Raw genomic sequence first — 26,018 nt, 5'->3', positions numbered from 1 at the left:
TGTGTATATCACGTTTTGTTCAGTAATCCCCCCTCCATTATTTTTTTCTTTTTGGTTAGGGGAGCATAAGCTCATAGGAAAAAACAGAAAACAATGCTTTTGTAAAAGACCAGGCATTATACAATCCACACATACCACTGGCTGGACATGCGAATAGGCACCTATGTGTTTGGATAATTATGGATATGCTTTTAGTCCCAGAATGGGTTTGTACATGTACAAAAGCACAGTTTTAATGTACCAGCTACACTCGCTCTTGAGGTGGAAGTTAGAATATCAAAAATATTTCTTTATCTCAAACTGAAACATTTTAGAACATTTTTTTTACGTTTATTTCATTCTAGTTTAAAGGGTGCAAGAATTTTGTATTGTCTCCATCTTGTATGTTTGCTTTAGTAACAGACATGCTATCTTCATATAAATTTTCTGCTAATTTAACCAAAGAGAAATATAAAGAGTCATTAAGGCAAGTAACCCTTTTTCAGTAAGTAGACTGAGCATATGATGTTTGAAAACACCATTAAATTCCTTAATGTGTCCAGAGCTTTCATATGTTCACGGAAAACTAAGATAAATTCCAAAAATGCATTTGCAATTACAAGCAATGTTTTAAATGTTACATGTTGACCCAGCCACTGGGTTTCCATCACCTTTTCTGAATAATGTGATTAGCCATAACATTATCTTAAAAGTATTTTGTGTACCCTCTAGCAAAATAATCTAGGTCAGAGGTAAGAACGTATCTGCATTTTATATGGTGAAGACACTGAAGTTATTCTGCTACACATGAAAATAATCAGTTGTTGGAAAGTTTGCAATTAAGGAAAATAGAATCTTCCTTCCCTTAACCATAGTGATGCACTTCCAAGTAATGAAAAAAAAGCATCACCTTTTTTCAGCACTGCTGTCTTACATTACCTCTAGTACTAGGGTCTAGAAACTCCTGCACACCTGCTGCTCACGCTAACCAAAGCAGCCGCATTAAGCAGCCGCAGCCCTTTGCTCAGTGAGTGATGTGCCCATACTTGGAGATGGGAGTTGGCACTACGGCTGCCTATACACAGAATTTAATTTGGTGACTTCAGGCATGGTTGGAAGGATATGTTATTTATTCCTGAAAAGAGCAAATGTACCGCAGAAACTTTTAGGTAGACATACTTGTCTATTTTTTATATGCGGCAGATTTGGCCCAGTGTCCGTATTGCAAATTAATGTCAACAATAAAAGGATAATGGATTAGAGTTCTAGCAAAAACTTCCCCAATAAATTCAGCCATTTGCCAAGTCAGTTGATGCCCTACTTTCAAGACTGTCATAGCAAGCAATTCTGAACAGTCTCTGCTTATTAAAAATGGAGTACTAAAATCAATATAGCAATATCTTGTTGGAGAAAATTCAATTTATCAACAGGTTTGTCATTTTAAAGATGATTAAAGGAGTTGTTTATTAGGCATCATCTAGACTTAGAAATAGTTGGTGTGAAAATAATAAGACGTAAGCCACGATAGACTTACAAATCCTTCAATTTCATCAGGGAGTGGATATTTTTCTGTAAGTGTAGACCAGTACTTCCTATCTTTACTTTAGACAATATCAGTCACCAATTACATATTAAAAACTGGTACTCCTCACAGATCTCAGTTGCTCATGGGCAGACCCATTATTCAGAATCGAAGCGTATATCAAATTGTTAGAAATACCAAATGTGCTACCATTCTCACTAATGCCTTGTAAGAAATACTTACTCTGATCTGTAAGATTTCATTTTTGGAAGCTCCAGTCCAACTTCTACCTAAGTTCTATGTAGTTCAAAAGAACATAAGCACACAAACTATTTTCCTTTTCTGCAAGCAAGGAGAACAAATCTATGAGAGTGAACACTAAAACATGTCTTCATCTAGGATAAAGAGAGCAAGGTTGTCTTTACATTGTAAATAAAACATTAAGTACCTTTAGACTTCTCGGCTGTAATTCATCAGGAATAGGAATGTGAACACACCAGTGTGTGTGCAAACACCCAGAGGTGGGGAAGGTACCACTTCAGTAGCATACAGGAGCTTTCTCAGCCTGTGGTTTGCACGCTGTAGAGAAGGAAGAAGATGTAAGAAATAAGGGGAAAAGCAACTGCTAATAAATGGAATGCTGATTCATAACTGACAACAAGCCACTATTTTAAAAGATTCTACCTGAGAAGATAATAAAAATGAACTTGTTTCAACAGATTAAACATTCTTGAAACTCTCTTTAAGACTATATATGATGAAATGTTCCTTAAAAATGAACTTGCCTTTTATGTCTGGAAAGCTAAGATCCTACCTAAGCTAAACTTGCCCCTATTGGAAAAGCATTCAGTTCTATGCTGATTCCTAGCTAACTTTATCCCATAACTCCTTTTTGTCTTTTCCCCATGGACTCCTTTGCAAAGCGAGAAAAATCTGTATTTTTGGTAAGCACAATGACAAAGCAAAACAGAGGGAAACCGATGGTAAATTAGCATGATGCAAAAATTGCTTTTCTAATAACCTTTTTCAGAACAGTGTCTCACCATTTCTTTATATTTGAGCTAGTGGAAAAGCATCTTTTACTGCATAAAATAAGACATGTTTGGGAATGATATAAGAGTAAAAAATTGATTCTTGGAATTCCAGACATTGTGTCGTTTTGATTACTTGTAAAAATACTAATGTTCATAACTCCTCTATATGTAGAGATGTTCAGAGGATTAGAATATCAAACAACCAGCTCTTTCCCCTTAGCCATGCAATCTAAAAGCACAGCAGGTAATATGGAATGGCAGGAGAATTAACACAGTATCTCTTGAGCAACTTTTAGCAGAACAGTGCTCGTAAGTGAAGCCTTAGGAAGCTTTCTGACTGGAAGAATTTCACATCTACACCCACTGGAATGATGACGAATAACCACGTAACCCCAGGTGTGGAACCACCAAAGGAGGTGAGGGCTGTCCCCATGCTGCCATTCAGCCTGCAGCTCCAGTTCATGCTGCAGACCAACCTTCCTCATCTTCCATCCAACTTGCACATTGACTCTCAGAGACTTGAGTTAGAGGCATGCTGAAACACAGAGGAGATTCTTCTAGCTAAGATATAATTTATAGCTATCAGCATTAGGGAGATCCGTTTTTTAATATTTTTTTCCCAACTTGCATTGTTGGGAAAACCAAGGTACGTTTAGAATGGGATCTGCCTGTTTTTATTTCTATCTCTACTGCAGCTCCTCTTCTCAACATAAAAAAACTACACAAACGTTTTGGAGACAGATAAAACAGAGTAAAGTAAAACAGTCCTCTGTTAAACAGAAACAGTAATATTTGTTACTGGAAAAGCTAAGTTATTCACCTTTTTTAAAGAACTAGAACAAAACATCTCCCTTTTTTTTTAAAAAAAAAAAAAAAAAAAACACTAAAAAACCAGCAAACTATGCTACTAGGCAGAATAGCTCATGATTTTTGCATGTCACAAAGGATTTGCCTTGATATATAATAAATTTTATTGAGGTCAAATTTCAAGTTATCTAAATACTAGTTTACCTCCAGAGATACAGGGCTCAGGAAATTATTTTGCAATAATTATGTTTTTCCTTGGCAGTGATTTAGGAAGCAACTTATGAAATATACTGCTCTCAAACACTTGTTACGCTTCTGCTAAAAAAAGCTAATAATACTTTTATCCCTTTCCTGGCTAAAAAGTTGAGCTGTATAGATTCTTCTTTTCATCTCCACTGATTTGCAATATCAGTGAAGTATTACCAGGCTTTTCTGATGTACAACGGCATTGCTTGGCACCTGCTGACAGACACCCAACCTGTTCCCAAGAGACATCAGCCCCCCGTCAGCTCTCCCAGTTTTAGGGTTGAGCCCTGGTGAGGAACATCCCTCTGAGCAGCCCGGCTCAGCTGGCGTGCCTGTGTCCCCTCCCGGCTCCTGGGGCACCCCCAGGCTCCTCACCAGCAGGGCAGGCAGCACGAGGAGCCCAAAGCCCTTGGCTCCACGTGAGCACTGCTTAGCAGCAGCCAAGCCATCAGGGTGTTACCAATGTGATTCTCAGCCTAAATCCCAAACATGGCACCGCACCAGTACTGGGAGCAAAACGGGCTCTATCCCAGCAAAGAAACAAAACAAGTGGTCAGAGGATATCACAAAGCAGCAGTGGTCACTTCATTATTTTAGAGGACTTATGAAAATTTAATAGGCATAGAAACGTAGAGCTTCTTAGCAGCAAAAAGAATTAGAGAAACGGGGTCTTCGGGCTCTTGTAAAATTGCATCATTAAACTTAATAATGGTATGTTTTGACTGCGGTGTAAAACAGATAAACTTTGTATGCACATCTTTTACCCTGCTCAGAAAGCCGTATGCTTCTCAGTCATTCGGACAGCAAGCTAATGCTCTGGATGCACCACAGCAAGAAGGTTTTGCCAACTCATTAATCCAGGCCTGGGTGTGAGGACAGGCATTTCGCTTTCTCTTTCTATCCACAGAAGTCAGTAAAAAAAAAAAAAAGAGGAAAGATTTTATTTCTATATATGTATCTATACAAATGCATACTTAGAGAGAGATGCGTGTACGTGTGCATAGATGGATGGATGCAGGTAAATAACATGGTGAGCGTATTAATAATCTACACTTTACTACAGTGTTATTTACAACTTAGTTTGAAAAATATTTCCCAGACTAATTTAGTGCAGCCTTCTTGTTAATGCTACATACAAATAGTAAAGTAGAATATAAAGCAACAGCTTCAAAAAGAATTTAAATCAATCAACTAGCTATACCTCATCCGTTCAGCAAGGAAATTCTGAAAGTTTTATTAGGAAAGGAAGCACTGAAGAGAAAATACAAGCAAAATAAAGATATTAGAAAGTCTGGATACATTTATCAATACCCAATCAACTGAGATATTATCTGAAGTCTGTCTTACTACAGAAAAATATAGGGAAAGCAAACCACTAATTTCAATATAAGTGCTATAAATTTCCATCCGATTGGGATTCCATTGGAAAACCACTGGCATTTCAACCAAAGCACTTTGCAGAAAGAGCTCTGAAATCCAGGCAGCTACCAGGAGTCAGTGCATCTTAATACCACTCATTAAATAGTGACTCAATTAGAGCCTCGGGATTTTAACATACTCAATTTTAATTTTTAAGCCCCCCTTTAAAATGGACAGGGTGAGTTTTCATTTGTCTGGATTTCTCACCAGTTTGAAAATGTTCTTAAGCCTTCAGGTTTAAAAAAGACGGCTCTGACATCCTTTCATCAGAGACAAAAATTATTCCTAACACAGTTTTTAATGCGGATTCTTCAAACTAAAATCTTGTTACAGATTGCTAGACTAAATTAGGGTAATGGGTTCTCTAAGACCCAGTTACTCTCTCAATTACTTATTGACTTAGCCTAATTCTAAAATAAGGTTAATGAACAAAAAGGAGCATGCAAATGTAATTTTTCCCTCTTTCTCTTCCATATAATGCTTGTAACTGTGTCACACCAAAGGATAAGACTTGTCATCTGTGGTAAAAATGCAGCTATAGAAGCACAGGGCTGTGAATCACTAAATCTAGTTACAGGCAGCGTGTGTCTGGTTTAGAATGTCCCCAAAAATCTTTTGTTAAACACCAGAGCAAGACATAGGCGCATGATACTTCACAACAAACTCAAGTTCTCTTCTAATAAACCGAAGTCACTCCAGAGTCTACCATAGTAAAGACAGATCCGTGAATGCTGTTGAAGCACAACCAGGTATTTATTTAAAAATCCCTGCCAGCGATCTCAGTATGCAGGCTCTGCTCCATCCTGCGTATGACCACATTTAACTTGAACTCGACACAATCCCTTCACTGTTCAACTTGGCTGAAGATACACCTGGTCATTCTCACCCTACCTTCTGAGTAACTGCATGCTATTTACATTGATACTGCACAGTTCTGCTGCATGCAAAGAAGTCTTCTGAGGTTATGCTGTCTTTTAAGGTAACTTGTTTTCACACATTCCTCTCCCATGCTTCAGTTTGCGTGCAAGTACTCAGGCTGCAGGTTTCAGGATACTACAGAGCAGAAGATGATGGACACTGAGATCCAGCCTGCTTTCACAGAGCAGAACATTCTTAATGATTTATTTTTTCACACCAAACAGCATATAATGGATCCAATGTGCAGGAAGCTCTCAGAATCAAGATATATCCCCCACTTAAAAGCCTTACTGGTCCCTGAGGCTTCAGCCAGCACTGGTGGAAGCTGTCCAGTCATAGACGCCAGTTTTTCTGCTCATCTATTTCACTAATTTGATTCTCGTTTTAAAATCTAGTGAAAGTTCTGAGATCTAATTCATCTGCTACATATGGTTTAAATATAGTTGGAATATTTTAGATTAAGGAGAGAAGTAAACATCAACACACATACAGCAATTAGTAATGCTAGACACCATACATTCTGCTGCATCTGCTTTAGCCTTCATGGTTACTAACAAGGTAAAATCTTTGCATTAATGTAGTAGCGGAAATATAATAAAGCACTTTATTATCCCTAAAAGGCAGCATGTGGCATATACACTCTGTGGGGTATTACCAGTGTCCTAGGAGCAGTTTCATTCCTTCACATCCTGTGGCATATAATTGTCTCAGGCTAACCATGACCCTGCGGGTCCTCTATTAAAATTATATTTTTGTTACAGAATGGTGTATACATTATTGAAGCACATTATTTTGATCTCTGAAAATTGACATATTGTGCTCATTAGCCAGTACGCCTGAATATTTAATTTATGAGGTTTGCTCCAAGATTTTTACAGATCAGACACTTAAGGGAAGTAAACAGGCAAAACTGAAGATCAGTGAATGGCAGAGATTCTTACTGAAAACGGTGCTTTAAAAAAAAAGTGTGTCATGCCATATGCTGGAACATGTCACGTTATGTTAAGCAGGTAAATAGATTAATTGGACTCATTAACATCATTTCCTTTTTAAAACTTTTCAACTTGCAAGATGAAAAGATTATTTTAATCTTTACCCTTCTTACATTTTACATTTCTTCATACAGACCTTTTTAATCAAATATTGATGATGATGCCTGTTGTTCTTCAAAGCTCAGCACTGACACTGCAGCTCCCTCCCAGTACGTGGTACTGTATAAAAAATCTGGGATTTCCTTATCTTTAATTTTCTTCCCACCCAGAAAACTTTCTTTCTTTCTTTTTTTTTTTCTCTCTCTCTTTTTTTTTCAAGCACAACACTGTATTTTTTCCAGAAAAAAAGCACTCTGGATATGTCACTTATCTGATGGCCTTCAAGCCACCTGCTGAACCTGCAGCCTCCAAACACAGTGGGGTAGACCAGAAGAAAGCTGCTTGACTGATGCAACAGACTCCACACTTCTGTCCCACAGCCAAAACCACCACTTCTGAAAGCGAAGGCACGGATTACAGCCGTGTCACAAACCAAACCAAACCAAACCAACCAACCAACCAAATGATTTCAGTTTTAATTTTCTTCCTGGCGGTGGAAGTCCCAATGGTATAGAGGTGATAGCTCTATGGGATGGGTCAACAGTGCTCTCTGCTGGCAGCAGGGAAAGGTTGCAGGAATTACAGCTGGAATCTACCTTAAAATATAAGCATGAAATACTTTGAATATATCTATGTCTAAGGCCCAGAGACATCTACATGCAAATATATAAAATATCATGATTTACAAGTCCAAGAAAGTATGTTCTTTATTATACTGAATAAAAATTCAGAAATAATTCAGAATTATTCAGAAATAATTCTGAAAATGATGTTATATGAGCAGCGTTTCTACAGTTTCCTTACATAATGTTGCATATGTTGAGCTTAAAGATAAAGGCAGAGAAAAAGCATTATGAACAATAAACATTCAAATGTACAAAGATATACCAAATGCACTTAAATGTTCTGTAGAAAGCAATTGCTTACAAACAGTTACAGAAATACAATCCTTATGTATGCATACAGAAATACTGCAGAACAAGGACAGAGGTCTCAAATTTTCCATGATAGTTTGTAAAAAAATCTGTACAACAGTTGTCTCCTATTTAGTATCAATCTCTTCTTTAAGATAAGACTTCAGAAACAATTATGCCGTTTTAAACAACTGTTAAATACCTTAGAAGAATATCACAGAAATATCTTTTATTCTCTATCATAAGTCCCCTGTTAACAACTTCTAAAAAATCACAACAGCAGCATAAAACTACTTCTAAAACTAACTGGGTGCCATAAGCACAACATTAGGAAAAGTTATGTTCTTCTCTAGGCACTGCTTTGAAATAAGGGAAGGTAATCCTTGTGCAGAGAACTAAGCAGTGTGCTTTAGTACATCTCAACTCCTACTTTGGTGTGGTGCTTAGTCACAGTCCTAAAGTCAGATTTCAAATCACAGACATACCCTGGAGTCTGTGGAAACTCTTTTCCAACCCTGAAGCAGTCTCTGCTTTGCACGAGAGATACAAGCGGCTTACTACAGCACAATCAATCCAAATCAATGGGAACAATATTTGTATCGCAGAAAGCGTCTGGTCAAGATACTACAAACAACAACAACAATCATTAAACAAAAGGATTGTGCTCGGAGTACTCAGAAAAAAAAACATTAATCAGTTTGCTGCTGTACTTGCTCAGGTGACCTAAGCTACAGCCAGAAGTGTTGCACGGGACAATCCCCAGGCAGAAAGCAGTACAGCCTGTCATTAAAGCTTACTGATCCCTGGGAGACAGAAGACAATTGTATATTTATTTATGCATTTGTGAAGCACTTTGAGACCCCTAGATGGCAGATGCTAGGGACAGGTTAATATTAGTATTAATATTTTAATGTCTCCGTGGAGCCCTGGTCCCTCCATGAACCTCCTAGGGCCACTAGTTGAGCAGAAACCTGATGGCACAAGATGTGTCCCTTAGGTAGGATCCGGGTCACCTGCTGCCCTCGCCACATTGACACCAAACAGCAGAAAGCTAAGTCAGGACAAAGCAAGTGGCATTAACAGCTCAGGTGCTGGTAAAGGAGCAGAAAGCCCACCCCTCCGAGCTTGCAGAGCTGCTGTCGTATTCCATAAACCATCACATTCAGGAGGAAACTACAGAAGCCAGGTGGCAGGCAACAGAAATGTGGTTATTGCAGGATATAAAACTGGGGCATTACAACACCTTCAAAACACTCTTCAATACTTGGTGATTTGCTTCTCTACCCAGCGCTAGGCCTTCTTTGACTGTATCTATTTTCATCCCAAAGAAAGAAACGTCTAATGCCACAGATAAGATCCAAGGACACCATAGCAGGGAGCCATACACAATTGATTTTCTCGCTTCCTTACATTCAGTGCTGCTCCACTGGCAGGCACTGATACAAGTTAAAAAATGTTCTTGGAACTGATCTTCAGACCACTGATACCTGAATAAATCCAAAATACCAAGAGACTATTTCGCTATTTTGTCAAGACCATTGGGAAGCAGAGAGCCTGCTGAAGAAAGGTGACAGTGAGCTGCTGTCGTAGCAAGGGACTGAAAGGCAAAGAATCCATCTCTGCTCCTTTGCCTTTCCTCTTGCACTCCTTGCTTACACTCCTAGCATGGCTTCACTCCCAAACAGGCTTCTCTTTCTGTCACTTTTCTTGCATGGGGTTTTGAAGGCTGTTTAATCATAGACTAAATGTAAAGATGTAGGACATGAAAGAACTTCTGAAAATTATTTAGTTCAGGACTAGTTGTGGAAGAAAAGAGTAAGTGAGCAAGATAGATGGTTAACTAGGACACAACAAAATGTTTTCATAAGCGCAGGGTTGAAGAATAACATTAGGAAAGATTGTTTCATTTATTTTTTTTCTAATGGTCATAAAGATCTGTGCAGTTCCAAGATAAACACGCATCAAAGAATTTGTGTTTATTAGTTATGGACTTCTATTGATCTTACTTGTGTTCCAGCTTTCAAACAGCAGAATCTGGACTTCTTTGTGATTGTAGGACTAGCAGGTTACACAGGTACCACATGAGTATTGAGATCTTCCTTAGAAATGTAGTATGGAATATACATGTATTAGCAGTGCGTGCCTGTCTTGCATCAAGATAAAGAGAGAGAATAATGCTGCTGGGGAATTATGTGCACAAAGCTCTGTGAAGCAAGAATTAAAATGAATGAGATTAAATAGAAAATAACTACATCAGGAATATGTTAATAATTTAATTAAAGCCTACCAAAGTTGAAACATTCCACAATTAAGGCTGAAGCCCATCAACATTGTTCTACTTGGGGATTTTGCCATAGGTAAAATTACTTGTTTGGAAATACTTCCCAATGTTTGAGGAAAACTGGGTCAACTAAGAATGTGGTACGATCATTAACTTTGAAAATGTTGGATGCAGCTGTTTTCTCAGGCAGACTTTTACTGATGCTTTGATATATGTTTTCTTTACTGCACTCTTATTTCTGGTGGATAAAGTAAACGTCAATATCGATCCTTTTGAAAATGAGGAGGGGGAAATACTGCTTTCTTTTTTTCCTAAGCTTGTTTGCTATGTAATTATCCTTACATAAATATATTTATTTAACTTTACTAAAAAACGTTAAGTCAAACATAAAGGTAAAACAAAAATGTTATTAGCAGAGCAAGGAGCAACACGAAGGCCAAGACTGTGAAGGTCTTAGTGCCAAAGATTGATTTGACAAATTAAGGAAATAGTTGTACAGATCTTAACAGATTTTTATATTACCTCTTTAAACTACCCTATAACATTTTATCCAATCCACCGAAAGGTATAAAAATTTAATTATATGCTCTGTGGAGTCGTAGGTATTGTTGTCTGTATCAGGCTGAGTCAACATCTTTCTCAGAAGACACCCCTGTCTTCCTACCGTGTATTTTATAGGAAAACATACAAAATACAGAGAATACCACCGAGCCGACTTCTGTGCCTGAGGCCCATTACAAAACCACACACAACTTTGCTGTCCACAAGACCAGCTCAGTTTGACGTTCAAAAGTGACCGTGCACCATCACTTTAAAGGCTCAGTACCATAAAATATTGAAAAGCCCAATTTATCAGGAGCTTCAAATAATGAATAAGATCAGAACCTACTTCTTCTCCAGCCACAAAGGTGTGCATAGTTAAAACACAATAGAACGTTTTCTGCTGAAAAAAAAAAAGCAAGGCAAACTTCGTTCTTTCGTCATTTTTTGCATGACACCTTCCTACTGATTGTAATGCATCTGCAGACTCTGAGCTTGCAAGCAGGTGATTGCACTAAGCAATACTATGTCCTATAACTATTAAGTGGTTACACTAAAAAGTACACTTTTAAAGGTCATAAGATGTTGAGCTTGTATATAAACCAGACAATATCCTTTCACACAGCATTATGTTAATGCTTCCCATAATCAGGCACTGCATTATACAAACACTACAGGTCAGAAAGTCTCCAGATTTTTTTATTTAAAAAAAAAAAAAAAAAAAAAAAAAAAAAAAGGTTCCTTAACATTTTCATCTTTTCTCTGTATGTAATCCAAGTAAATGGCAAATGTAAGACACTTCTGTTCTCCTTGTAGTGAGCAAATGCCCTTAACAGAACTGCCGATCAGAAGTCACTAGTAAGGGTGGGGGATGTTGACACTCTTAAGAAAAGAAATGGACAAGGTCATGTGAGTGCAACTGGGACCAGCATCTGGATTGGTATACGTGGCTGCTCTTCACAGAATCACAGAATCATCTAGGTTGGAAGACACCTTCAAGATCACCCCGTCCAACCTCTGACCTAACACTAACCAGTCCTCCACTAAACCATATCACTAAAAGCTCTACATCTAAACATCTTTTAAAGACCTCCAGGGATGGTGACTCAACCACCTCCCTGGGCAGCCCATTCCAATGGACACAATCACAACCAGAAAGCCAGTGCTTCATTTAAGCCAGAAAGGCTGAAAAAAAGTACAAAACCTTGCATTTTTGACATTGAAGATTTTGGATTTTGTCTCTCCTGGTGACAAGTTTGTATGCCTATGCAGGAAGCTCTTAGAGTTTGACTTCAGGTGTCCATCCCTCACTGCAGGTCAGAAATGAGGCATGTCAGATACTTCATTTCATTACTGGTGTTTTTTATCTGCACTTATGTAGGGAAATTCTGTTTTAAAAGAGTCAATACAACCTCATTACAAGCATTACATTTTTATGAGGGGGAAAATGAGAAAGACAAATGTTACTCCTGTTCATGAATTTGTCTCTTATCATTTCCCCTCTCTGCTCTACAGAGAGTTATTTGATTCATATTAGAGGTTATTTGGGTCACTTTTACCTTGAGAGAGAAAATAATGGTAACCTAATTTGATATTTGTAGCAATTTAAGTAAGAAAATGAATTCTGAATATTTTGCACAGTTGCTAAATTTAACTGAGTGCTCAGTGAAGCATGAGTTTTTGAATGTGAATAAGAGGCTTTAAACCATTTCCCCTTATTTGTTTTTAAACTACATGTCTTACTTATGATAAGCAATTTTATGTCATTCATACGCAGTGTACTGAAACTGAATTCAATAAACTGACCTTCTTTCACCTATTAAACTAAACTTGGTATTTAATTATTGTGCATGCAAAGTCAAGCAGAAAACTAAGGAGCATTTACAAACAAAATCACTGTGTTTTATTTGAAACGAGTAGGAATATTTGTGTTTATTGCTTTTCATTAAAAAAATATTCCTCCTTATTTTCTGATTGGAATAAACAAAAAATAGAACATCTGTATCAAAGTTTAAAAACCTACGATAATCAAAAGCAGTTTTAATCTCATCCATTTAATTCTATTGCACAGTCTGTGAAACGTAACTTTTTACAACATACTGTGCAACAAAACACGTCATTTAAACTCCGTAATTAGTATTACAGATAAAATGACACTGCAGCAATGTTAATTACTATAGCACTGATGTAGTACAGGATATAATACATAATAGTCATGTCTTTAATTTTAAATTGAAATGCAGCAAAGCATATTATTGCTGCGCTTCCTCTTCTTAAAGTAAATGAATGTTATTCAAGTGTACCATTTGTATCCATGCAGAATGTTCTTAAATCACGATTCTGCTTTAGCCCAAGCTGGCGTATTTCACTTTCTAATGGCATAAGTTAAGGAACTTCTTACTATAGGAATCTTTCCCGGCAGTGGGAAATATGACAGAAATATATTCCATATGAAACATTTCTACAATCATTTTCTTTTTCATTACAGTGACTGTAAATCAGTTTTCAAATGAAGCGTAGCATTCAGTCTTTTTAAAAATAAAGATGAATCTTAAAGAGCATTACAGCTATTTGAGGTGTAGTAGGAACTGGAGACATATGATCAAACCATAATTAATTCTGTTCCACCACGTCTAAAGTATCTGTTAATTGCAAACATAAAGCATTCAGAGTCTTGCAGAGGAGGACAATGAAAATTTTTACCTGCAGCACCAGGAGGAGTAGGGCACCCTATTTTATGAATAATTATATCTCTGCTTTTGCACCACCTTTACTTTAGGATAACTTTGTTATAAATATTAAAAGAAGAAAAAAATGAGTTAAATTTCAGATTTGTTCCAAGTATACTTAAATAATTTATGCCAGCTGAAAGGTACCCATTTTCAGTGGAGAAATTTTGTAATGAAGTCATTATTCAGATCTCACATAAAAAAATATTCTAAAAGCCTACTTATTTAGAAGTATAATAATCCTATTCATTGTGTTAACCATACGCCCCTGGATAAAACATGTACACCTAGATTTAGCAAAATATTTGAATATACAGTATAAGGTTCAAAGCAGAACTTGAAGTATATCCTCAGGTTGTGTATTTCATCTCACAACAATAAGAGACATTGCCACATTGAAATGAAGGCGCGTAAGGTGCAACAGCTTGAAGTACATGTAACAGGTTTCAGGGATTTACAAATGATATTGACAAAATGCTTTTTTTTTTCCTCCAATATTGTTTAGGTCAGCGGAACAATGTATAATACAGGGAGACACGTATCTCTACGATTAGACAAAGAGCATTTGGTCAACATCTCTGGAGGGCCGATGACATACAGCCACCGCCTTGAGGAAATCCGGTTACACTTTGGAAGTGAAGACAGCCAGGGATCAGAGCACCTACTCAATGGACAGGCTTTCTCTGGGGAGGTATGTCAGCACATGTGGAGTTACAAATGAACCAGCCTGAAAGGGCACACTTTCCTTTTCTGCCTGAAGGTATTTGCGAACTTATTTGTACTCATAAAAATCCCCACTTTATCCAGTGGGAAATTCATTTTTTGGTTGTCGGTTGTGTTGGTGTTTTGGCCCATGCATTGCCATGTGAGTCATATCTAAAAATGAAACTGGTATTAATTGCACTCCTAGATACCATATATTCACAAACAGCTTACAAAGCAATTGAGTATGCTTTGGTCAGTCCTTTATTTCCCTAGTAAATGCAAATACAAGACTAACCATGAAGTAACACTAAAGATGCTCTATTTTCTTAAATAAAATGCTAATTTACTGCTCAATGGCATGTAACATTTTACATTGACCATTGTTCTGCCTTCAATTTATGTAAGAAATAAGGTGAAACTTAATTTTACTGATGGTTCCACAGAACTCTGTTGCTCCGCTGAAGAAATACACCCCGCAAGTAAACAACAGCAGAATCAGTACTTACTTTATCTTTTAAATGCATATCTGTAATTGTCCCAGAAAAGACAGTAATTTGATGATCTTGATAACTACCTGCAGGACAGCTCATTACTTCTGTCAGGTAAACATTTTAGCCTTGTAGTACTTTTTGAAGATATATAGGAAAGTTTGCAGATTTTCTGATAAGCAAAGCAAATTTTTTTCACTCTTAATATGTACAAGAAGTGACTCAAGGGTTTTGCAGCACCCCATCCTCCATCAACCCATGCCATGACCGTGAACCGGCGTGCAACTCTGCTCCACAAATAAGGCAATGCTTTAGAGTAACTGTCAATTACTGTAGGGATTATTTTTAAAGATACTCCAAGTACCTTTTACCATTCTTTCAGAAGACCAAAATGAATAGTTTGTCATAGTAAACAACTTATTTTGCTAGGGAAGAATAACCAAATTACCATCTGCGCTATCTATCACAGGTTCTGGCGATGAGACAGTTAACACATGGCAATTTCTGTGGCATTGTGCAACAGCAGTTTTTAAGAGTAGGACATTAACTGCAGAATTGTCAAATAATGTTGTAATTGATGGTAATTATTTGCTTTGATAAGCTATGTAGATATATCAATATAGCCAGTGGCAGCTTTTTCATGAAATTATTCATGCCTTACCCAACTGCCTTCCCATTGCCTTGTTTAAATTCTGTGATAAGTGGACTTATAATGTATTGCTCCTTTAAGAGCTGAAAGTTAGGATGTAGTGTTGTAGTAAACAAGGTCTTTGCTTTGTTAAACAGATTTACAGAAGGCTATCCAAACAAAAACTGAAGAAAGCAAAAATCGGGTTGAAACATATCAGGCATTTGGTATGATGTTATCAGTATGGTTTCAGGTATTTTTAAAGAAGTAGACAAGATAGAAATTCATCAGTCATAGACTATAACAGAAGTAAACATGTAGAGCACTTATTTTATTTCCTATACTTAATGTTAATAACTTCGCTAGTCTCTTCTGGCTTCAAAAGTTTTGAAGAACATTAATAAATGCAGCTGGCACTGGACTGAAAGACTTTTATTATCTTTTCTGAAGACTAGACATGACAGTTTATGACATTTTAATACTCCTTCAGCTCTATTCCTGCAGCCAGGATAATACTAATTTAAACAACATTCACATGGCAACAGGAAATTTTGATTCCTGAAACAACCAGATATTAAACAACTATATTTGAGCCACTGCCCTATTCTGCTTGAAACATCACTAACTGATTTAAAAAAGGTTCACATCAGAATAGCAAAAGGGGCAGTGAGACTTCAAAGTGGAGATAATGTGATGGTTTCCTGGATGAGAGCAGGGTGGCAAAGCAGCTGTTTGGCTCGGACAGCTACAGAAGCTGCTGACCCAGCTGCCCACCCATTTGAGGGATGCCTGACTGCCTGTGAACAGCCGCTGGAGTTCACAGCACAGTCCACGGTGAAACCAGTGAGCTTGAACCTTAGATGATGCAGAGCTAAGTTGTCACACTTGCCAGCTGGAGCCCCAGTTTAAATGCCCTGAATCTTTTCCAGGCAGCGCCCAGCCCATTTACTGGCTGAGCAGAAAAGTCAGCTTCCTAACTTGGTTTGCCAACACCAGCAGTGAGACAGCACGATTAGCTTCCACTACCCTCAGTGTTCCCTCGGGAGTTTCTAGACCAGGATCATTGCCTTCTTATTACTTCTGACTTATTGCAGGAATACATTTTGCTATTATTAAAATTTGGTATTATTTGCTTACAGAGACCTCAAGTTTTTATTAATAAAAGCATAAAATCCAGCTAAGTGGAAACCACTGTAAGTCAGTAAGTCACGCGCAGCTGGATCCACAGCATATGCAGGTTTCATCTAGTTATCTGAATTCCTCCTGCAGTGAATGGAAAGAGATTGGCATCTTCAGAGGATGATCATTCCTGACAGCCAGAGACATATCTCTTAGGACAGGACAAATCACCCTGTGGAAATGCATCTCCCCTGACAACGGAGCAGAGACAAGCAGCTGGCCAAGTAGCTTAGGCTAGATGCCTCCTTTGCAGATGCTGAGATGAATTCTGTCCTTCAAGGATGTGCTTTTCAAAGGTTCAGATAGCTGTTGTGGGCAGCCAGACAGGTAAGCTCCAGTAAGGTCAAGTATTAATTACTAATTTGAATCTGCATCTACACAGCTAAGCTTTAATAATAAACCAAATACTGTTTCCAAAGTACAGGCACCGAGTCAAATCAATCATGTTGACTAGCATGGGTGCAAATTTTCAGTGAAGGATGGCAGCTGACAACGTTCTTAGGATATACATTCATCCATACAAGTGCTGTCTGTATAAATAAGTGATTTTCAATAAGCTCCCAGCACTGAGAGCTGTAATGCTTACAGATCTCAGCAACTATAATAAGAAAACTATAAAAAAGTTACCTGACTTTATGGTTACAGAGTACATGACAGTATAAGGTAACATGTTTCAGGTCCACTGCTGCTAATTATTATCACTTCTGTGGTGGGTGATACTGTCAGAAGAGATGGGATAAAGAAAAATAACTGCATAACTGCATTAGTTTAATTTGTGCAGGTAACCACAGCAATGAAGAATTGCTACCCTGAGCTTTAACAGGTGAAGGCAAGCAGAGAAAAATCATTGCAGGATTACACTGTTTGGTTGCTAATTGCACACTAACACCCACAACACCGCTCTGTTGCTGCTGCTCTTATTTGTGTTGGACAAGATCACTGTGGAGTTTACTGCAACCTCTAGTTTGCCATGGAAACAATGCCCGGGGATGAAGTTACTCAAGCAGTGTGATGCACTCGAGTAGACCACAATCAGCTCATTGTTCCTCCTCCTCTCTCCTCCCATCCATTTCTGTCCCCTCACTTTCACTGATGCTGAATTCTCCAGTGCATGTTAAAGTCAGTGTTTTGGAGAGAGAAAAGGGACCCTGGGCGGCAGCTGGGCGAAAGAGCAGTGCAGCTGCAGCAGCACTGGCAAACTGCTAGACTGCCTCAAACACCCCAAGTGAAATCCAAATCAAGGAAGGCAGAAGCTGTCAGATGGCCTCAGCACATCTTGAACTAGGAGAAGTATGTTTACATATCTGGAAATCCAACCTAAGATGCATGCTAAGCAAGAGGTTTGTTAGAACTTTTTTTTTTCTTTTCCTAATGAAGATGTTCCACAAGTACAGAGGCACTCAGAGCAAGCTGGAGAGCACTGGAGCAGTACCATGGAATGAGAAACAATCTAGAAATAGCAATTTGATTCAAGAAGTACTGTGTCTGAGTGATACTGAGAGACTTGTAATTTCCAGGCTTTAACATCTAACTAGGTGTTAAAGGCTGTCAGGAGAGATCTCTACAATAATCTGGTTACCTTTTAGCCTATAATTATAACTTTAATAGACAGAATAAGTGAACTAATGCTTAAATAGCTTGAGTATAAGGGCTTTAAAATTGTGTATCAGATTATCGACAATATGTTTGACACTGCTAACATGGAAAGAATGCAAGGCTTTGGAATATTTAAATAAATTGAGCATTTGCTTGTCCCTCAGACACATAGTTGAGTGCATTCAATTCTCTACTCCTTGCATAAGCATCCTACTGTATTATGACAATTAAAAGAAAATCTTGGCTCAAGCAAGGTCCCCAGCTAGGACACGAATCAATCTTGTCTGCTGCCTAATAACTCTATGCAAAACTGCTTCTAATCCTTCCGAGTCTGTGTCATTTAACAAAAGACCCTTCTTTCAGACAGAGGCAGCAGAAAATATGGCTGAATACTGCTGCTGTTCAAGCTCTGTCTACATTGTTAAAGTAAAAATTAAATAGATCTGAACATCCAAAAGGTTCATGTTGAAAATGGGGCCCTTTAACATTACTGTGTGGCAAAATCTTACAAGTCAACACCATTTTGTTTCCAAACATATATATATATGAATAAGCATGCTGCAGGAGAGCTCCAATCATTTTATGGTAATGCATTGTAGTAGTAGTCTTTAAAAAGAAAGTTAAGGAGCTTAATTATATAGGGTTATGCACTTTTTACATATTCCATAGCTAGAAACTCTCAAACAAGAGGCCATAGTTCAGAATATATTAAATAAAAAAAACCCTCCTTCTCTGCCCACCAATTTACCTTTTGAAAAACCACTGACAGATTATAAACACACAGTGATAAGAAATAAAATGAGAGCCAGAACACTAACTAGATAAGTGAACACTATGCACAGCATTTGAAACAGAGATTTACTTCTGCTACTGCTAAAAACCCCTAAGAAAACCTAGTAAAACGTAAGAAAACAGGAGTGGGAAAAGGAGCATGGCATCAGCCTTCTTCTACTACTTTGATTTCTACGTGAAAGCAGGCAAACTTTCCCTGAGTAGGGAACTTCTAATGATACTAAAGGATTACTTATCAGAGAGATCAGTGTTGCAAATCCAACTTCTGATATTTTTAGAAGCAGGACTGACAGATAAACAGCCTATGAGAAGCATCAGACCAGATGGAATAATTTAATCCAGCCTGCTGCAGAATTAGAACGGTCTCAATTGTTAAATCAGCAGCAGTGATTTTGTCACTGAGACCTTTGGTACAACTTTGATTTGCCTGTATGGTTCCAAATAGTCTCCCCCAAATTACTTCTGTTGGTACTGCTTATAGCAAACAGAAGAGCGTTTATGAAACAGACAGGATGTAACCATATATAAACTATGACTTCAGTTATGTAGGCAAAACACAACGGGTCACGGCTGATTAGTACATCAGAGGAAACTGTAAGCAAACCACCCATGTCTCCTTTCATTTGATAAAGCCCCCATCTTCTTCCAAAACTTGTCAGCTAGGAAATGTTCAGCTGTGACTCCCATGTGAAATTTGGCTCAGGTGTTGACTTATGTGCCCATTCTGCACAAAAGCATGTTTCTCCACACAGTTCCCTACCCAACATTTAGATTCCTCACCCAGGTCTGCTGGGGCTGGGCACAGAGGACAGCGGCCTCCAGCTTCTTCACAGCTGCCTTCCTGTAGCAGACATGGTGCAAGCCTGCCCCTGCTATGCCCCGTGCCGCGGGCACTACTGCCAACAACCTGCAGAAAAAGTCTGAAATTCAGATCTGTCAGTTGCCACAGGCCATCTGTGTTACATTTTGGAAATTGCCTATGAAATGATACAGGTCATTTTTAAGTATTTCAGCCAGCAGACAAGTTTACTGTATTCCCGTGCTGATTAATGTTGAAAAATAAGCCTCTGAGGAAAGTACCAGATGAGGGAACACATGTCTAATGGAAGGGTGGTTTAGTAAAATCTCTATAACCTTCAGATTAATGTTCAGCTTCAGAGGAGAAAGTCAATAGGATAATGAATTAAATTGCTAGAGGAATAGAATATAAATCAGGAAGAGGTGGTGGTATTGTCATTACCATAGGATAAGGAGGCTATTCACGTGAGTAATTCAAAACCAGTGGGAGACAAACGCCTGCATTAGGTGCAAGAGTGCACCTCTGTCCACCCTAAAGATTATAGGTGGATTCCACCACAAGTTTTATAACATATTTATGCACATAAAAAGCAGAGTTACAGTCCAAAAGACACGCTTATTCATTAATGCATAAATATTGTGTTTTTCTAAACCCAAATCAATTTCATGTTTTCAGTTGGGAGGGTTGCTGTTTAATATAACAAATTAGGATTGAACGATATCAGCACAAGGGTTATTCACGCCTGGCTGTGGTCTGCCAGTTTCTGAGCTCTCAGTTGTCCACTGGAAATTCCTTTGCACTTTCAGTTGGCTCTATAAGTAACTTAGGCATTTTAACAGAGATGTGATTTAGTAGGGCAGTGCCTCCATGCTGCCTTCCCTCTAACACTACATGCTCTCACACACACCCCCCTCTTGATAGCCTGAAATCTTGTCAGATCCAAAAATGTGGTCCATGGGTGGGGGGGAAGGCACAGTCCAAGGAAGAGACCAGGGAGATAATCTAGGCAACAAGACTTGCAGGGAGGCATATGGGAAACCTATGCTATTTTATACAGTGAAAATCATCAAAATTATTTTTAAATGTTCCCAGAATACTTCCCAGCAAAACATGAGGTGGTAAAGCAAGTTGCTAAGCAAAAGCAAAGGAGTTGCTGATGTTTACAGCACCTGAAACCAGGAATAGCACAGTAGGTGACAGCGGTACAGTAGGAACGGAGAGGAAAGATAAAAGGTAATACTCAATTCATTGTACAGTATGGATCCTGTCAGGTATGGACCATACTGCTCCAGAACCACCACATGAAACAATACACGATAATCATCTGAAGGATACAAAAGTTTGGGGCTCATACCAATTGAACAAGTAACTTACCCCCCAGCGGCAACAAAGGGAAATATAGAAAGGGAACTCTAAGCTACAAAATATCTGCAGGGTTCATGAGATACAGAAAGAATTTCCCAGAAAAATCTAGCACTGCAAATCGCAATGGTGGGTTTATTTCCCAGATTTCTCATATTATTTTCTTCTGACTCCTGACTGTTTTTCTTTCTTAAACAATTCAACGCATCTGAGTTACACACATTTAATGGTTATTTTGCTGACGGATAATAAACAGGTCTGCAGATTAAAATGCAAACTAATTGCTGCACCAAATTCCATTTACTTGATTTCATGTTCCATTAGATTTTGGTGTTATTTTGCTGTGGCAGGCTTTCATTTATATACGCTTACATGAATTATAGAACGAATTGTGAAGAGAGGAGATGACAGAGATTCCTTGAAATCAGAAGCTGAAAATGGGTGAAAAGCCAGGCAGTAACTGAACTGTCTGAACATCCATGCCTACGTGGTGGTAATAACAATTTAAAGCAGCAGTCAGAATAATGTGTTGACAGCCAGATATTTTGTAAGCAGCAAATGGACAATATTTAAAACGGAACATGCAGTCAGCGTTTCTTATCAAGGAAGCTTCTCCTTTTGAACTTACTCTATTGGAATCCAGAAGAAAGCAGAATTTCCAGGAATATGGACAGAATTATTTTTTATGGCATATTTTACAATAAAATACAGTGTACTTCCTACACCAGCTGCTTGCTAAAAACACATCTTAATCCTTGGTGACCTTCAAAAACAGTTTCATCATTAACACTTTTGAAGTAGAACCACTGCATTTTAACTTATGTTCCTTCCTGTACTACTTCTTGCTATAGAGAGCCATCTTCCAAGGTAATATAAGCTCACAAAATAACAAATCCCAATATTCAGTAGCCAGGAGAAGTTACAGAATCAAGTGGAGGTATAGCAACTATAAATTGCTGACCATCAAGAGAAAAATAAATAAATAGGAAAAAAAAAATGCAGCATGTAAAGCTGTTTCATCAGAATGGCTGCATTGCTGGCAATGCCTGTCCTGCAGTCAGCCTTACACTTCGGGCTGTTGTAGTCATGCTGCCATTTTTAAAGGAAAATTAGATTCTAGAAATAGCCTGTTTTATCCTTCCCTGGGGAAAAAAATAATTACACCAAATCAAATTATATATGCTCAAACTTTATATCAGCAATAAAGAATTTTACTTCATGTGCAATCAGCCTCTGATATCATAAATATCATTAATGCTATTTTTCACCTTCCCGAAACTTGATTAGCAGTGGAAATACAAATGAGTTTTTTGACTGATTTTTTTTTTTTTTACAAGAGGAAGAATTTACAGTTTATATAATACATCTAAGTCTGAATGCACAGACAAAACTGGAAAAGTTTAATGCTTCTCTTTGAATCAAATTGTAATAGCCTGTTTCTCTTGGTGTATAGGCCACAGAAGCGCAGTTATTGCACAAACAGGGATTCGGGACTGGGCCTCACTGCAGCTATGGCTCTTTGTAGGATACAAACTAAGGAAAAGATACGTGGGGAAAATTACATATTTATTTCTTTTAGCAGGAAGACTAATGATAACATATAATTGAAAGGAAGTCATTTAATTTTATAATCCCAAACAATCATTAGATGCCATCTGGAGTTTGAATGCCTTAGAACAAGTGTTTAACCACTTATAAAATTTGGGACTAAATTTCAGGTACTCAGACAGGATTTTGAACTTTAGGTTTGTACTTTTACATTTTATCAGGTTACTGTGATATTTGGGGCCAGGAGTGCAGGTGAAAAATTATAGTTCATTATCACATCAAATAAATGAAGCTCCTTCTCACATTTATATAAGTGTGTCATCATTTTCGTTATTTAGACTTTGCCCCAAACATATTGCATCAAGTCTTTCTGGAATAATGAAATAGCTTAACATTTCGGACAACTAACAATACTGAGATCACCTGATTTCTCTAAATTATTAACTGATTCATAGAAGGCATGTGACTAGGAATTGTTAGACATGCATACATGCATGTATTTGAAAATTCCATATATGATATTTAAGGGAGTTATTCTTAAAGCAATGAATGAAAAGCTGTTGAGGCTAAGGTACCAGCTGCTACACGGTATTACAATCCTCTTCTACTCATGTGTGATAGGACTTCTACTCTCAAGTCAGTTTTGGCAAGAACCAGAAATGCTTCTGCAAATGTTTGCTGTTCCATCACCTAACTCTGAAAGCACCCAAATCCCAAATCCCCTATATTTCTCAGTGTTATTCTTCCTGGATTCCATGTAGGATATTCTAGGCTTGGTACAAGAAGCTCCATTTCTGACATCCGGTATTTTTTGCCTCTGTATATTGTTTTTTGAGATTTTGTGATACAGGTTCCACAGACACTGTCTGCTATTTATTGAAATTTAAGAAACTTATGTGCAGATTTTTAGAGTTGCATTTTTATTTCTTTTTTCATTATCTACACATATGTGGGTGCACCTTGCCAGAAAACTTTTCTTCTTTGGAAACTACTTTTCTGAATCTGATGGATTCATTCTATCCATCCATTAGGAGAACTGTAAGAACTGTCCAAGCAAATTGCAAGCTCTATGAAAATGTCAGTTTGTATTAATGTAGCAACATGACAAAATATCTTCTGCATGGAATAATAAAAGTTGAATCACTTAGATACTGAGTGAAACAGATCCCTTTAGTAATAAGTATTTTTTTTTTTGCTCATGTTTACTTTTCAGTTACCAACTGTTCTCTTTTTTGGGTGGGAGGGAGAAGTGGAAGAGAGTGTCAATGTACTCAGAGCACAGTCTGTCACAGACTATAATCTAAATCCCTTTGGTGCCTCAATTTTAAAATCCAGCATCATAAAGCAATAAGGTGGAGTTTTTCTGCTTAGAGTAGCAGCTGTAGGATTTGCTCTTTTAAACCACTGGGACATTAAAACATTCAGCCCTCTAAACCTCCACTGTCACTTATGAAGTATGCATTTTGCCTTATTCCAAAGTATTATAATTTGCTTGGGGTGACTTTACTTGCTATGGGGTGATTCTTCTTTAATTAAAGAGCAATTTACCTCTGCAGCCAAAAAAACTGTGTTCATTCTGCAATGGGTTTTATGTTACTTGATAATGATTTTTCCATTACACTTGTAAATTTTAACTTTTTCTGCAAATACATTTAATGTAATGTTCCAGAGAAGGAGGAATCAAACTAATTCCTTATGCAAAAGTTCTTGCAGCAATGTTCCTGGACAACCGCAAAAGAAAATAAAAAGCTAGTGTATGTGAATTTTTATCATCTTTGCAATTTACCAAAAGAATAAAAAACGGGGAACAATTACTGCAATCATTTCCCTAGACAAAATTCTAATGAAGACAATGCAGTTTTGCCTTGGGTAAGACTGTATAATTTGTTATGTACATACTAACCATTGCCCTCTGACTGCAAAGAGCATAAAACTTTTTTAGCCCAGTCTCTTTTACCTGATACTGCCTGTGAGCTGGAGGATGAATGCTGGCAATCAGACCACTAACAGAAGAATCCAAAGTCAAGTAACAGATGACACAAAACACTTTCAAGATACTGTTCCATCACCGCCAAACCCAGTGAAATTCCTCAGATACCTGCACGTTTGGTGCTGGGCACTCACACAGCCACACATACCTTGACTGCACTGAGTTGTTTCATACCTGAGAGCAGTCGAACGCAGCTGCTCTTAAGGGCCAGAGAGAGTAAGAATGGTCTTTACAGCCTGCTGAGCGGGGATTCACTTTGGAAGCTGTCTTCAGTAATTTTGAGGTTACTCTTTACAAATGGAAGCACTTCAGACAGCAGCTGTGACCCCATTTCTGTACACCTTAAGCTTGTGGCCAGGCCTTCTTGGGGGAGGCAGGAATTCCTGGCTCACACCCATGTCCAAATCAGGCAAAGAAAGGAGCAAAAACAGCGTTATGAGGTTTTCCACATCCCACCCAGGTGCTCTGCTCACTCCCTGGGACCTGAATGGGGCAGGGAGCACAGCCTCCAGGGACTGAAGGAGCCCAGGAGTCTATCTCCAGGGAGGGGCCTGAAGTCTCCTTCCTCCCTGGTAATTATTATTATTTTTTTTAATATACAGTAGCAGCTGTGAAGCCTTACCATTAACTCTCTAACCTTCGGTTTATTTCTGTAGCTTCAGCTCCTCCTTTGTTAGGTCTTTGTCCCTTACCTTATGTTTAATAGTTTCTTAAGAGGTGTTTTAGTGCCTTAGTAAAAAGCCATCTAAATCACGTCGATTCTAGCTGATTTTTTATTACATGTTCAGGGAACGCTGTGAGGTTGCAGAGTTACCGTTCTCATTTAGCATACTGGCTTGACCTTCCACCATCGCTGCAGACCTCTCCTTAATTAAAAGCACACTGGCATACACCAACTCTTGGAAAGTCAAAATACTTTAACTTTGAGGTATTGTATTTTAACTGCCTAGTTTATTGATGCTTTCAGTAAAGACTGAAAAGGAAATTGTTTAAAACACTCTTTTCTTTGGACAAAATTGCAATAGATAATGGATTAGAATATTTTACAAACAATAAAGGGAAGTAAACTGAAGTTGTACTTACTGTTTTACAGGCATATCCTTCTAAAGTTATTACTATTACACCAGTTTCTCAACCATATCTGTCTTTAAGCTAGCACGCAATAGCAGGCACAATAACATCAGCATTAACTCTACAGAGAATTAGAATTGACAAGGTTGAAACTTTTCTCAAAGACCATTTCCTTTCCGTTTATCTTCTAACATCTCACCTTTACCTGTCTGCACTCTTATCTCTGGATAAACTACTAGACGTTATTTCACACATCTGCCAAGATTTGCTGGATTAAAACTCAGCAGAAATTAACAGAATAAGGAAGTTACTTTACAGTAGGTTTTTCTCTCTCCCACCCCCCTTTTTTTTTCTTAACTCTAACTACCGTGAACACATTT

General features: G+C 38.0%; 1 protein-coding gene and 1 long non-coding RNA gene across 5 annotated transcripts in view; one reads left to right on the top strand and one right to left on the bottom strand.

Annotated features, from left to right (window-relative positions):
* The window catches only part of LOC106015885 (uncharacterized), a 332,132-nt gene that overhangs the window by 239,168 nt on the left and 66,946 nt on the right, over positions 1 to 26,018 (bottom strand). The window contains exon 4 of the long non-coding RNA XR_011804085.1: positions 1,950 to 2,080. This is a non-coding gene — a long non-coding RNA (uncharacterized lncRNA). The remainder of the gene's footprint in view (positions 1 to 1,949; positions 2,081 to 26,018) is intronic.
* Positions 1 to 26,018, top strand: part of CA10 (carbonic anhydrase 10) — a 200,606-nt gene that overhangs the window by 141,754 nt on the left and 32,834 nt on the right. For all 4 annotated transcript variants that reach the window (XM_038165425.2, XM_038165424.2, XM_038165423.2 and 1 more), the window contains one exon: positions 13,986 to 14,171. In XM_038165425.2, the coding sequence (XP_038021353.1) occupies positions 13,986 to 14,171 (186 nt within the window). The remainder of the gene's footprint in view (positions 1 to 13,985; positions 14,172 to 26,018) is intronic.

This window comes from Anas platyrhynchos, chromosome 19, assembly GCF_047663525.1.
Source record: "Anas platyrhynchos isolate ZD024472 breed Pekin duck chromosome 19, IASCAAS_PekinDuck_T2T, whole genome shotgun sequence".
Taxonomy (NCBI): Eukaryota; Metazoa; Chordata; class Aves; order Anseriformes; family Anatidae; genus Anas; species Anas platyrhynchos.
This window is presented reverse-complemented; position numbering and strand designations above follow the sequence as displayed.